Raw genomic sequence first — 15,620 nt, 5'->3', positions numbered from 1 at the left:
AAATGAACATGTTGTTTAATGTACATCGACTTCAGTATCACCATTCCTAGATAGATTGGATGACAAATAGTTGAAATACTATTATAATTCATACCAGACTTCACTGACAGACGTTCATCTAGCATACACTCTCAATATTATCTCGCGGCATCTCGATCGCTTTCCCCCACACAGATGGAAGGTGTCATACACCATCAGTGTATCCATCTCTGTCGACCTCTCGAAAGAACTGTCCTATGGCACTTATGGATTCGTCTCTTGTGTTGCAGCGCAAGCCACAAAGAATTTCCTTCATTTTGGCGAATAGGGGGCTCATATCAGACGATTACGGTATTTACCACCCCACAAACGCTGCAGCTCCTGCACAGGTTTCGCAACGTGGCATCGTGCATTATTATGATGATGGGATGCAGTCATCACTGATCCACATACAGCAGACAGGCGAAGGCATGTTGTCTGTGTGTAACCTCCCCCTCACTTATCGACCTTAATGACAGTGAAAAATTAAACCGCGTGTACCTAATGGAAATTTGGGAAAAGCAATCGTCACCGTAGTTAATCTGTCGGTAAAGAGGGAGGAAAGGGCTACATCTAAATGAAAGGAAAAATGCAAATGAAACTAGTGGAAATTAATTTTTAAAAGGGGTAAAGTTAATAAAGAAAGTAAATGTGCGGCCGTTACGTTATCAATTAATTAGCGGTAATTAGATATATGAGATTTGGGGAAAATTACGGTCGCCAGTCCTATGGACAATTACTATAGTAACTGAAAAAGAAAGCTTATTGCACTTATAATTAGCACTACAAGCGTGGCAACTGAAGGTTGACACGTGTAGTGTGAAAACTTAATGTTTGTGAGAAGTAATAAATTTCGTTACACTCTGACTTAATTTAACAAAAGAATTAATAAACCCGGAAAATTGAAAGTTAATTGCTAAGTAACAGCTGCATGTTATGACCAGCTCTACCAGCCCTCTCATTTTCTACATGCATTTTACAAACACCCTGTATACACTAGAACATAGATTCAGCGTTTGCTAACAGTGCCATCTTATGATGAAATCCAAAATTACCAGTTAGTAGGAGTTTTCCTCTTCCTATTTATTTTTATACTGTAATTTTGACGTGTTCTTTGGAAAAACTAGGTGGCACTATCAACAAATGTTAGTTACATATTCCAGTGTACCTGCACTCCCCTGCGATTACTCATTTTAGGATGATGCCAGCATAACAAGATGTTAGTGCTGTGCTTTACTTGCTTGTTATCTTATAATTTATTTGGCAGGTGTACATGGTAGTTGGGACTGGAAAAAGTTTCGTCTTATTTTCATACAGCTGAAATGAGTCACTGTGCTTCACTGGTTCTGTATATTAAACAACATAAAAAATAACCTATTGCACCTGAAGTGCCCAAAAAGTAGCTCTGCAAACTGCTCAGCCCCGATCTTCATGTGCCCTTATAGCTCAATACGTCAGTTGTGTAGTTTATAAGTGAATATTCTGATCCTAGTTCCGTTTGATTAACTCTGGAAAATCCATCGCCACAGAATGTACCGCAACTGTTCATTCGTGTTATGTAGCTAATGTCTCACACACTCCACCATTTTCTCTGAAAAAACTGGGCTCACGAAGTGACGAACGTCAATAGAACTAGGCGGAAGGGGCGCTGTGGATCAATGCCTGTAGGAGCTTTGTAGTATGTGTGTCTCTGTCCATATGGTGTGTGACGTCAGCAAGACGTCAGAGCTTTTGATCCGTGCGGTGACAGAGCCGTGCGCAACCGAGTGTGCGCATTCCAGCTCCAGCGTGGGGGCGTGTGTACTGCTTAGTGCGTAACAGCGTGTGTTGGCAGCAGCTGCCTTATTGCTGTACTAATCGCAGTGGTCCAGCGAAAGGAGCCTTCATGGGGACGCACCAAGACAAATAAGCGTCGTGATCTTTCAGACTTTCTTGGCGAAATTGATGAATCCCAACTGGATAAATCTAGAACCGAGCTAATGTTATTTTTATTGGCACCATATTTCAACAACTTCCCTAGTTGCCTTCGACAGGTGTGAAGAAAACTATGAGAGAAATTGTCATAAGAGTGAGAAAAAAATAACATTGGCTAGATTATTTTGAGGTGGATATACATTACTGGCCATTAAAATTGCTGCACCACGAAGATGAAGTGCTACAGACGCGAAATTTAACCGACAGGAAGAAGATGTTATGATAAGCAAATCATTATCTTTTGAGAGCATTCACACAAGGTTGGAGCCGGTGGTGACACCTACAAAGTGCTGATATGAGGAAAGTTTCCAACCGATTTCACATACACAAACAGCAGTTGACCGGCGTTGCCTGGTGAGTCGTTGCTGTGATGCCTCGTGTAAGGAGGAGAAATGCGTACCATCAAGTTTCCGAATTTGATAAAGGTCGGATTGTAGCCTATCGCAGTTGTGGTTTATCGTATCGCGAAATTGCTGCTCGCGTTGGTCGAGATCCAATGAGTGCTAGCAGAATATGGAATCGGTGGGTTCACGAGGGTAATACGGAACGGCCTCGTATCACTAGCAGTCGAGATGATAGGGGTCTTATCAGCATGGCTGTAACGGATCGTGCAGCCACGTCTCGATCCCTGATTCAACAGATGGGAACTTTTGCAAGAGAACAACTATCTGCACGCAGAGCTGGACGACGTTTGCAGCAGCATGGACTAGCAGCTCGGAGACCATGGCTGCGGTTACCCTTGACCCTGCATCACAAACAGGAGCGCCTGCGACGGTGTACTCAACGACGAACCTGGGTGCACGAATGGCAAAACGTCACTTTTTCGGATGAATATACACCATCATGATGGTCGGATCCGTGTTTGGCGACATCGCGGCGAACGCACATTGGATTCGTTATCGCCATACTGGCGTATCACCCGGTGTGATGGTATGGGGTGCCATTGGTTACACGTCTCTGTCACCTCTTGTCCGCATTGACGGCACTCTGAACAGTGGACGTTACATTTCAGATGTGTTATGACCCGTGGCTCTACCCTTCATTCGATCCCTGCGAAACGCTACATTTCAGCAGGCTAATGCACGACGGCATGTTGCAGGTTCAGTACGGGCCTTTCTGGATACAGAAAATGATTGACTGCTGCCCTGGCCAGCACATTCTCCAGATCTCTCTCCAATTGAAAACGTTTGGTCAATGGTGGCCGAGCAACTGGCTCGTCACAATACGCCAGTCACTACTCTTGATGAACTGTGCTATCGTGTTGAAGCTGCATGGACAGCTGTACCTGTTCACGCCATGCCCGTAATGCAGCTGTCGTTTGGAGCAGACAGCGACAGCAGTCGTCGCCGGTGGTTCGACCCGCGCATCGCCATCGTTGGTGAACCGCGCTTCACAGGTGCTGCTAGAGATTGGAGGGTGCTGAGTGTGTTCCTGCTGTGTGTTTCAGGGCGGCGAGGGCGGCGGCGGCTGCGGCTGCCGCTGAGCAGGGAGAGGCCAGCTCGCCGCTGCTGCAGTCCACCTCCTGCAGAGGTGAGTATAGCGCAGCAGAGTGCAGTAGGGTACAGTAGAGTACAGGAGCCTGAGGTGACAAAAGTCGTGGGACACCACCTAAGATGGTGTGGGGCCTCTGTTTGCCGAGCAAATCGATGTGGCGCCGGCTGAACTAGTCGTTCGAAGTCCTCTGCAGAAATACTGGGCCGTGCTACCTCTACAACCGTCCATAACTGCGGAAGTGTTGTCGGTGCAGGAGTTTGTACACGACCTCAGCATTTGATTATGTACCACAAATGTTCGATGTCGCGTGATCTTCGCTGCCAGATCATTTTCTCGAATTGTCTGGAATGTTTTACGAACCAGTTGCGAAGAATTGTGGCCCAGTGACATGGCACATCATTGTTTGGGAACATCAAGTCCCTCAATGGCTGCAAATGGTCTCCAAGTGGTCGAACACATTTCCAAACCATGATCGTTTCAGTTGGAACAGAAGACTTAGACCATTCCATATAAACACAGCCTTCACCATTGTGGAGCCACCGCTGGCTTGCACAGTGTCTCGTTGACAGCGTGGGTGGCGCAGTGGTTTGCACACTGCACTCGTATTCGGGTGGGCGGCGATTCAGTCCCGCGTCCTGCCATCCTGATTTAGGTTTTCTGTGAGATGGTTCCTTTGAAAGGGCACGGATGACTTCCTCCTCCGTCCTTCCCTAATCCGATGAGACCGATGACCTCCCTCTAACAACCCAACCAACAACATGGGTGCATGGCTTCGTGGGCCCTGCACCGCACTCGAAACCTACCATCAGCTCTTACCAATTGCAGTCGTGGCTCATCTGACTCCTCGCGATATAGTCGCGATCCCACGAGAGGCGCTGTAGGCGCTGTCGTGCTGTTAGGAAAGACACTCGCCTCGGTCGTCTGCTGCCGAAGCCCATTAACGCCATATTTCGCCGCACTCTGCTAACGTCCGCGCGTACTTCCCACATTGTCGACTGCGGTTACTTCATGCATTGTTGCTTGTCTGTTAGCTCTGACACCCCTACGCAAACACCACTGCTCTTCTGTCGCTGAGTGAAGGCCGTCGGCCACTGCGTTGTCCGTGGTGAGAGGTGACGCCTGGAACTCGGTATTCTCGGCACAGTCTTCACACGGTGGATCTCGGAATGCTGAATTCCCTGACGACTTCCAAAACGGAATGTCCCGTGCTCCTGCCTACAACTGCCATTCAGCGTACGAAGAGTGGTAAGTGCCAACGTGCAGCCACAATCGCGCCTGATGCCTATTCACACGAGTCACCTGAGTGCGAACGACAGCTCCGCCAACTCATTTTCACGCTGTACCTTGTGTTCGTCATACTGCGGCCATCTGTATGCGCGCATATCCACGACTTTTGTCGCCTCAGTCTAGTGTAGAGTGCAGCACGCCAACGTAGAGCACACACAGTGCATGGGCCGCTTGCCGCCGGCGGCCATCTTGCGCTTGTCGCTTATGTGTTGATCGCCACAGTGTTTTTAAAGCTTTAAATTTTTTGGAAAAAAAGATGGAATCATAATGTGTCCAAAATAAATAAATTTATATATGTAATAAATCTGAGAAAATACATCTTATAATTTCTCGGTCTTTTATAGCTATTCCTGTACTACAGTAACCAATCCCATGCGGAAATACAAGGTACAATATTAGATATACGTGAAACATAACGGAAAGTAAATGCAAAATTATGAATATTTTAATAGCAACTGCGAAATCTATAACTGTCGAAATCAGTGAGTGTTAACATGAAAAAAACTGAAATTTGACGTACTAAAATGGTTCAAATGGCTCTCAGCACTACGGGACTTACCATCGATGGTCATCAGTCCCCTAGAACTTAGAACTACTTAAACCTAACTAACCTAAGGACATCACACAACACCCAGCCATCACGAGGCAGAGAAAATCCCTGACCCCGCCGGAAATCGAACCCGGGAACCCGGGCGTGGGAAGCGAGAACGCTACCGCACGACCACGAGATGCGGGCTTTGACGTACTCAGAAAATGTAATTTGCACGTGTTGTTCGAGCGACTTAATGTCATAATTTATACTATTAGAAGTCATTGTCGCTTGATGTGAAATGGTTTATTTAGTGACCAGTTTCGTAACTAGTTGTCATTCTCAGATTCTCAGCTCTCCCATAAATGTAAATACCCATCACTCTCGCTGACATGGTGCAAACATGCTTCACTTATAACAATACAGCTCCACTCTAGTTTGCCAAATATATGAAACTTGCTAAATACCCATAGCATAAATAAGGAGTACAGGAACAAAAACAGATACATAAGTCTTGCAGAGTTTTCATCGACACTTTACTAGTGCAAATGTTTTGCAGCTGTACTCCTTATTGGTGCTATGCATATTTTATTTAGCACGTTTCACATATTTGACAAACCAGTGTGGAGCTGTATTATTGCAATCGGAGCATGTTCTCACTATGTGGACTATACTGATGTGTAATTATATTTCTGGGAGATATGAGAATCTGATGATCACAGCTAGTTACTGTCCAAACTGGTTACGAAACAAACCATTTCGCATGAAGCGACCTTGGCTTCTAATCTTATAAGTTATGACATTACATTACTTCAACAATTTATATTTTGTGAGTAGGTCAAATTTCAGTTTCCGTCATTCTAACACTCATTGACAGAGACAGCGATACATTTCACAGTTGCTGTTAAAACGTTCATTATTTGGCATTTAATTTTCTTTACGTTTCACGTGTAACTGATATTGTACCTAGTATTTGTGCATGGAATTGGTTAGTATAGTGTAGAGTGCTAACTTAGCGAGAAATTAGAAAAAAAAATCGGCTGCATTTAATTTTCTTAATTTTTCACATGTAACTGATATTGTACCTAGTATTTGTGCATGGGATTGGTTATTATAGTGTAGAGACACCTGCAACATATCGAGAAATTAGAAAAAAGATCGGCTGCTCTATTTCAGTTATATTTGCACGACTCGCATGCTTTTCCTTTCTCGTTTCAATGTTTTGTTTGGTGTAGTGATAGACTAAACCCAAGTAAACAAATAAAGAAAGTATTTTTCAGGAATGTCACATTCACTACAATTCCAAACGAGAATCGGTTTTTCGACTTTTTTTATATGCCATATCTTTTTGTGTGTTTCACACAATTGTCCGCGAAAGGAGACATCGATCCCTCACGAACTTAGTCTCAGAACATTATGCAGCAATTTCCTTCACAAATTTGTTCAAGTTGAAACAATGCTAGTCTTTGCTACGTTGTATACTCATCAGTGAATCCTAAATATTACAGCTTTCGTTGATACTTGAAAACTGTACTTACTGCACACAGTCGAACTTCTCCCGTAGTCTACCAGTTAGCTCTGCTGATTTACTGCAACCACTTTCTTCTTCTTACAGAATCTCTCCCTTGAGAAGGAAACGTGCAAATTTTGGGCTTGAAAGGCACAGCCGAAAGCACAGCACAGTCGCATTAATCAACACGAAACTTACGAAAACATAAAATACTTCCTCTGCTATAGAAGCAATTTAAAAGCCCAATACAGCGAAAACTTTCTCTTGACTCGATTTCAGCCTATTACGAACTGTAGACGGTTGCTAGCGGCGTCCGAAAGGACGGCCATACTTCCCCAGTTTAGAGGCGTCGTAACACGGAATACCGTATCACCGTACAGTAAATCTGTTTGATCTCAATACAGCGTGAGTTATAAAATAATCCAGCACCGAATGCTGCTATAGACAAGAAATGATGCACTCTTACTATTTGTGTCCTTCCCAGAGTTATCGTTCGCAAACAAGGAAAAACATAAGCATTTAACGAGACTCTGAAGACTGCACGATGCAGACACATATCACAAGACACGTAGAACTTTTGTCACCATGACCAGGAGAGATTCAGGATTCACACTCTTAGCCGTGGAAGTTCGAAAACAGAACAAAATAATTTTCTTTACGTGTGAAATTTCATCATTTTTTTACTTACTAATGGCTGCATTCGTTGCTATAGGTACACTTTTCTTCATAAGTTAGAGAGATTCTTCGATGAATTTTGCACAGCATACATACCATACTTACAGGTGTATTAAACTCTAGAATTTATTTAATTTATGAAAAAACGAATGATCTGTTGTATTTTAAACTTCATGTGTAGAAAAAACGCAAGTTTTATAGTTAATTACCTCAGTTGTTACCACATTTTTAATAGATGTGGAAAAATTTTAAGTTTCATACACTTTTAAGTATGGTTTGTATGTTGTGCAAAATTCATCGAAGAATCTCTCTTACCTATGAAGAAAAGTGTACCTATAGCAACAAATGGTGCCATAAGTAAGTGAAAAAAAAGATGAAGTTTCACACGCAAAAAAAAATTATTTCGTTATGTTTTCGAACTTCCACCGCTAAAAGTGTGTGTTCTGAATCCTTCCTGGTAATGCTGACAAAGGTTTATGAATTTATTTGTAAAAGTATAGACAATGGAAATTAAAATGTCCTGTGGTGGCTCTCCTGATCCAATTCGGCCCGTTTGACTTCCTACCCCCCCCCCCCCCCCCCCCCTTAATGGAGTTTATTACAGTAATTGAACTGACAATAGTTAACTTGTGTATGTACAAGGTGGTTTCGCAAGCAACTGGGGACATGCAAATAATCAGTGCCCTCCAAAATATGAAATTAAGATGCAAGTAATTGATATGGATCGCAAGTCACGACTCTTCTAATGCGGCTCTTCTAGTGTGTCTTCTATCTAGTGCAGGTCTGCTAGTACCCATCTACTATTCCGACCGAGGCTAGGCGGAGCGTCGCTTTTATTCTCTTCGTTTAGAGGCCGCTCCTGTCGTGGTGACGTCATAGTCAGCGTGCTATTGGTTGACGTCGTCTCACAGCCCCCTCTGCTGTGTCGTTCCTGATCTTCGTGCTGGCGCTTGCCGTTACGCCGGAACCGTCTGTATGGCTGCGCACACAAACGTTACTATGACAATTGCCATAGCAACACAGACAGTGCCGTATGGAGCTTGTATCGAAGTTTTGTAAGCGTGGCCGTATCTTGTGCTGCCACCACGGGATCGGCTGCTGTGCTCAAGCCCCCACTGTATGATTTAGATGTTTCATGACAGATGGATTATGTATCCCATTACCTTGGTGTCTGCTTTACAGTATATCTGGTTTTATGACTCATTGGCCACGTATCCAACTAGTTTTTTTTTTTTTTTTTTTTTTTTACATTATATGTTGTTTTACGAGTGATGGGTCGAATATGCAGCTATTTGTACACAATGTGATGATGCCCCAAATGTGCAAAACGCGTCATTGACGTTAAATAATTTCGCGACCGAGACTAATTTTGTTGTAATGGCGACCTGAACGGTCGCGGGGTTGAAGTGAAGGGAAACGCGGCGGGACCCACGGAGGTGCCCGCGAACAACAACACAACGGGAGAGGACGGACACGACTAGCGAAGGACAGAACGAACAACAACAAGATCGAAACAACGGAGTCACAAGGAAACCTAACAATCACGTCCACTCGTACATGGAACAAGAAAGTAAATAAGCTGTCCAAGGCGAGGTGATGTGCCCCCGGAGGGGGCGGGCTGGCAGCAGCTTATTACGCTGCTCTGCAGCCTACAGACTTTTGAAAATGTAAGAAAGAAGATAAGAAACAATAAAAGCAGGCAACAAAACAGTGACTGAATTTGTAAAACGGCGGAAAATTGTGTAAAGTTAAAACATAAAACAAAGGGTTGGCAAAGCTAATAAAATACACAGGAAGCAGACAGGGAACATAGTAGACAGACTATTAAAAAACAAGGCGACAATCTGGTTTCTGTTCACAAGAGATATAAAAATCACATCCAGCGACAGTATGATGTCCGTTCGCAAAACTCCGGAGAAGACATACAACACTGATCACTCACTGTAAACACTGTACTAAAATGTCGGCACTAAGATGACACACCACAGCCAAGGGCAGATTTGGAATGGGGGGGGGGGGGGAGGGGGGGGGACGCTAGCTGAGCGAGTGGCCGGCGCTTAAGTACTCCCGCCGCTATTGGCCGCTGGCACCACGTGTTCCACTGTGGCGCCCCCACACTAAAAGCGGGCCAGGAGGCGCGCGCCGCCACAGCTTGCGGCGCGATGGTGTAGAGACCTCTAGGGGTCTTCCACGTCCATGACGCCTGGCGCGGATTCAAATTCCGCGACGCGCGGTACCAGAAATTTTATTCTGATTCGCTATTTGTTCGTGGAATGAAAAACGTTCCTAGGTCCACTGCCTGTTTGCACAAAAATAGGCGTTAGAACTGAATCGGAATGACAGAAGGATGACAATTCTCAGTAATTGTTAAGCCATCGCATAATCGACAAGTACTGCAAATTTGCTATGAAACTACATTAAAGTACTACGCAGACACAAACAATTTAAATATTTAATTGTCACTCATGGACGAAAAAGAAAATACAATGATCGAAATATGTCCTTCGTTGTTCCGTACACGAAGAAGCACTTTGTGCCAATTGGCCGGCATGGGGCACTTCACGAAACTAACGCTACTAAAAGTAAAATTTCTGAAGTGTCAACCATTAATTCATTGACAACTCCAACAGTTTTCGTTGCAAATGAACTAAGAGAATGAACACTTAATATAGAATTGCAAAGTATAATAAGTCAAGAGACATGCATTTCGATTTAAAACCCGCTGTTGTCGAATTTATGGGGCAAAAGAGCTCAGGATGAAGGAAAAGAGTGCATGATGCTCTACTGACAGGCCCAGAAAGCACTCGTAATAACGTTCCCCAATGGTCAACGCATACGCTTCCACTGCTTCCTTTGCACCTTTGTCTGGGGGTCATAGTTACACACTCAACACTCACCAATGGTGATTATCTGGGTAAAAAATTCATCTGGATTGGCGTGACACAGCTGCCACATTTCTGCTGCAGACCCCGTTCGTTGGACTGTTTCGAGCGTGTGTGAGCAGTGGCGGAAACCAGCGGATGCTGTCCTCTGTCACGTTCAAAAACTCACGCAACAAGTTGGAAACTAAGTGATTTTCGATTTCACCACTTCGGTTGTGATATACTGGTTCTGTAACATCAGACTCCCAATTTCCGGTTCTTCACAGAGAGATGATGTGCGATTTCGTTCTTGGTCATTCGGATTTCTGTTACCACACTGTGTTCCTCTACACCAGCAACAACAGTTTACCGAACGTCGCTGGAGTAGCCACGCGTTCCTACTCACTGGAAAAAAATCCAGGTTATTTCCATTTTCAAGAAGCTTCGTCGAATAGCCGCATAAAACTATAAGCCTGTATCACTGACAACAGTCGATTGTAGAATTTTGGAACATGTTTTATGGTTGCATATTACGACATTTCTGGAGACCACACATTTCAGGAATCAGTACTGATTCCAAAAACAACTGTTGTGTGAAGTCCTGCTCACTCTGTTCGTCCACGTGACCAGAAGGCAGTAAATACAGGCGTGTAGGCTTATGCTGTGATCCTCGACTTCCCGAAGACGCTCGATACAATTCCGCACTATTGCCTAAAGAACAAAATACGAGCACACAAAATAACAGTCCAAGCATGTGGGCGTACAAAAGAGTTTCTAGCAAACACAACATAGTACGTCATTCTTAAAGTAAAGAAATCTTCGAACGTAAAAGTAAACTCGGACGTACCTCAAGCAACTGTTAGAGGATCATTACTTTTTGACAATACGAGTATGTCAGTAACAGTTAAATAAAAAGGAGACAGATGAAATAACCAAGTAAACTGTTTTCTTTGAAAAGTAATAGCCGTAACTGTTAATACATTTAGCCGACTGTGACACAAAGATGGTCAATGACTTCATAGGAAAATTTTTGCGGTTGTCTACGAAACCATGATTGCAGTAAGGCGTGTGCCTCTTCACCCAGTGCCAATCGACGACAACGAATTTCTTTCTTCAGACCTACAAATATGTGGAATTCGCATGGGCAGAGATCGTGACTGTGTCGAGGATGTGCAAGGGATTCCCAACGAAACTACTGCAGCGTATTGGAAACAACTTTGGTAACATGTGGGCGGATATCAGCTTGCAAGAGAATAATACCATCGGTAACATTCCTTGGGGTTTGGCCATCATGTCGTGCTTCGATTTTTGCAAAGTGCCTACTGACCGCGTGCGTTAACTGTGTTGCTGTGACCCAGAAAGTCAATGAGTAGTAAGTAGAATGGTCACCATAACACTGCCAGAGCTGGTGCGCCTGTTGTTTCGACTACGCTACAGAACTTTCGCTGGGGAGCCCCTACGCACTCCCCATACATCCCCGAGGTCTCCTCGTGTGATTTCCACATTTTCTGAGTCCTGCAGAGAGATACTCGTGGCTGTCGATATGTTTCAGAAGAAGAAATGCACGCCTTCGTATAATCGTGGTTCCATAGGCAACTGCAAACTTTTACCAATGAACGGTGGGGTAAATGTATTAAACGTTATGGTGAAGACTTTTGAAATAGTGAACAGTTTCCTAGATTTATTTTTCCGACTCTCTCGTTTTCCCTTGACTGCCTGTTACTCACAGTGTTATTCAGCTGCTACTAGCCGGCCGTTGTGCCCGAGCGGTTCTAGGCGCATCAGTATGGAACCGCGTTGCCGCTTCGGTCGCAGGCTTGAATCCTTCCTTGGGCATGGATGTGTGTGATGTCCGTAGGTTAGTTAGGTTTAAGTAGTTCTAAGTTCTACGGGACTGATGATCTCAGATGTTAAGTCCCATAGTGCTAAGAGCCATTTGACCCATTGGAACCAAGGTGCTAACTACCGCTCCGTTTTACGCAACCTGCACGGCGTCTGTATTAGCAACGGTATCCAGATAAGCGACATATACGTAATCATTATTAAGTTTCCTCTCAAAACTTTGTACGAATCATTATGTACAAAATACATGTCAGGATTGGGCGTAAGTTACACAATATTTTTGGATCAAGATACCTCTCACGTCTGCGATACTTACCCAAGTATCTTCAGTGTTTCTTTGTGTAATCAGCAGTGTAGTCACACATGTTTCGGATGTCTTTGTAAGTTTATACCGTTTATAGTACTTAATACTTCTTTCAGAAACATTGCCTTAAAAATTGTGTTTCACCTTTCGGAGGAACGAAATTAATAGGAGACATCAAAATTTGAAGCATGGAAGTAACAATTTTCCGGTACATAACCCAATGAAGCGATTAATATACGATTCGCTTACACTAGTTCCATAAACAAAATTTGTACTACAGTTCTGAGATGTATTTGCTTACTGAAGCAGACTGTAACGTTTTGACAATGTGCTTCACATCTCTACAACGAAATGGCCAACAACGCTGTTCTGTCGCGTGGGGTTGCATAAAACTACATCAGTAAAACCAGCTGAATCATTCTGTAACTTAATCGTTTTATTGGGTTATCTACCGGAAAATTGTTGGAGGACGACATTAGTGTTTAACGTCCCATGGACAACGAGGTCATTTGAGACAGAGTACGAGGTCAGATTAGGAAAGGATGGGGAAGGAAATGGGCTGTGTCTTTTCAAAGAAACCATCCCGATATTTGGGTGAAGCGATTTAGGGAAATCAGAGAAAACCTAAATCAGGACGGCCAGATGTGGGTTTGAACCGTCGTCCTCCCGAATGCGTGGAACATTCTAACTTCCACACTTCTCATTTTGACACTTCCTGTTAATTTCGTTGTTTCCGATAGTCAAACTCACGTTATAAGGCAACGTTTCTGAACCACTGGCGAAAGATTAAGTTCTGCATTCGAAATTTACTTAAAGAGACATCGAAAACCTGTATGACTGCACCGCTAATTAGACAAAGAAAGACCGGATACACTTGGATAAGTATGGCGGAAGTACGTCGATCTTGGTCCAAAAATACTGTGTGACTCGTGACCAATCCCCATTTGTACCTTTTACAGGTCGATTCCATTTTCTAAGAGTCGCCAAAGGTCTGAGAGGAACTTATATCGATTACACGGCTTTCATCTGTTTGGAAGTCGTTCCTGACAGGACATAGCGCGGGTCGCATAAAACGGACATGTAGGGGTACCTGTATGTAAATGGCCTCTTGGGTGGCGTCGGAAGAGCGTGGAAAGAGCATGAAGGTAAAAAATGGTTCAAATGGCTCTGAGCACTATAGCACTTAACAGCTGAGGTCATCAGTCCCCTAGAACTACTCATACCTAAGTAACGTAAGGACATCACACACATCCATGCCCGAGACAGGATTCGAACCTGCGACCATAGCGGTCTCGCGGTTCCAGACTGAGGCGCCTAGAAACGCTCGGCCGCACCGGCCAGCGGCATGAAGGTAACAGTGAGATTCGAACTCACACACAGTCTTACCACTAATCGTTCTTTCCGTGAACCATTCTCGGATGGAACAGGAAAGGGAGAAGGTGACGGTAGTGCGCAAACTACCCTCCGCCACACGCCGTAAGCTGACTTTCAGAGGATAAATGCAGAGCATGTCATATGTTAGTGTATCCTTGCCCTACTGTTCTACCGACTTAGCATCCGTTACCGAAGCGTTGTTGTCGTAGAAAACTTACTGCCGAACGATACTCGACGTGATTAACGGGATACATCTGTTTATTTTTGCTCCACTGGCACCGTGTTACGGCAGTGTGGCGTGTCGATTTTAAAGTGTATCTTTTCTTTAAAGGGCTGCAGAAAGTCGCCTGCACTCAAATAAAATGAATTAAGTATGTAACTTTGTTTATTCGAGTGATGATGAAAATTTTATGACTACTGTTCGTTCGATCCACCATGTAAAAACTTGAGAACCTAACTTTCCTGACAGTACCGGACTATAGTTATGTGCAAGATTTGTATGTCTAAGAGACCGAAGGATTCCGTTTACAGCACTGGCTAGTTATGCAATCTCAGTATTCTTGACTTCTGGCTTACGCAGGCGATCAGCAGCAACCGTAAGATTCCTTCACAATTCTTCCCATTCATTACCCGCACGCGCAAGGTTAATGCGAAGCGCCTTAGCTCGCGAGACAGGGAAGGAAACCAGTTCCCCGAGTCACGTTCGAGTGGCGGGTTAACGGCCGTTGCTCTCGCACGTCGCTCACACAGAGCGTAGTTTTTAAACAGCTCTCCGTGCTCGTTTAGGAAAATGATGATTGCGGAACACAAACACGACAAAACACTAACGAACTTTACCCAACTGGCATAAATACACGATAAAAATAATTTTGTGTTTGTTGCTCAATGCGTAACTTCGCCAGCGTGATCCTTTTCTCTATTTTTTTTTTTCTCAAAGACCAGTAGAATTTAGTGAATATGAATCGTGAAATTCTCTGCTATGTTGGCTCATCAAAGATGATGATCTGTTTGTATCTGTGTGTCATGGACCTATCACTGCAGTGCAGTCCCGTGCCCAGACGATGGGCGCAACTATGACCAAATGGCACCACGCCTTCCCTCTGTGTCGCGTCGCGGCGCGCTAACCCACTTAACAGTCGAATTCGACGCACGCCGGACAGTTTGATTACACTCCTATTTTTGAGGGATTGTCTCGTGCAAGTTCGACGTCTTTAAAAGTGCCTCACGCAAGATAGACCTTTCGGCGTCTTACTTTCTTGTAAGTTCTTACGTTTAGTTCTGTTTGCTTTTACACTCAAATGCCAAAGAAATTTGTATAGGCATTCGTATTCAAATACAGAGATACGTAAACAGGCAGAATATTGCGCTGCGGTCAGACACGCCTATATAAGACAGCAAGTGTCTGGCGCAGTTGTTAGATCGGTTACTGCTGCTACAATGGCAGGATATCAGGATTTAAGTGAGTTTGAATGTGGTGTTATAGTCGGAGCACGAGAGATGGGACACAGCATTTCCGAGGGACCGATGAGGTGCGGATTTTCCCGTACGACCATTTCACGAGTGTACCGTGAATATCAGGAATCGGGTAGAACATCAGATCTCCGACACCGTTGCGGCCGGAAAAAGATCCTGCAACAACAGGACGACTGAATAGAATCGTTCAACGTGATAGAAGTACAACCCTTGCAGAAATTGCTGTAGATTTCATTGCTCGGCCATCAACAAGTGTCATTGTGCGATCCATTCAACAAA

At 44.2% G+C, this 15,620-nt stretch overlaps 1 protein-coding gene across 2 annotated transcripts in view; it reads left to right on the top strand.

Moving 5' to 3' along the window:
- Nucleotides 1-15,620, top strand: part of LOC126320407 (solute carrier family 35 member G1-like) — a 445,673-nt gene that overhangs the window by 288,885 nt on the left and 141,168 nt on the right. For both annotated transcript variants that reach the window (XM_049993996.1, XM_049993924.1), the window contains exon 2: nucleotides 3,440-3,522. Coding sequence is in view for 1 of the 2 variants with exons in the window: in XM_049993924.1 (XP_049849881.1) it covers nucleotides 3,440-3,522 (83 nt within the window). In the remaining variant the exon portion in view is untranslated. The remainder of the gene's footprint in view (nucleotides 1-3,439; nucleotides 3,523-15,620) is intronic.

Source organism: Schistocerca gregaria, chromosome 1, assembly GCF_023897955.1.
Source record: "Schistocerca gregaria isolate iqSchGreg1 chromosome 1, iqSchGreg1.2, whole genome shotgun sequence".
NCBI classification, from domain to species: Eukaryota; Metazoa; Arthropoda; class Insecta; order Orthoptera; family Acrididae; genus Schistocerca; species Schistocerca gregaria.
This window is presented reverse-complemented; position numbering and strand designations above follow the sequence as displayed.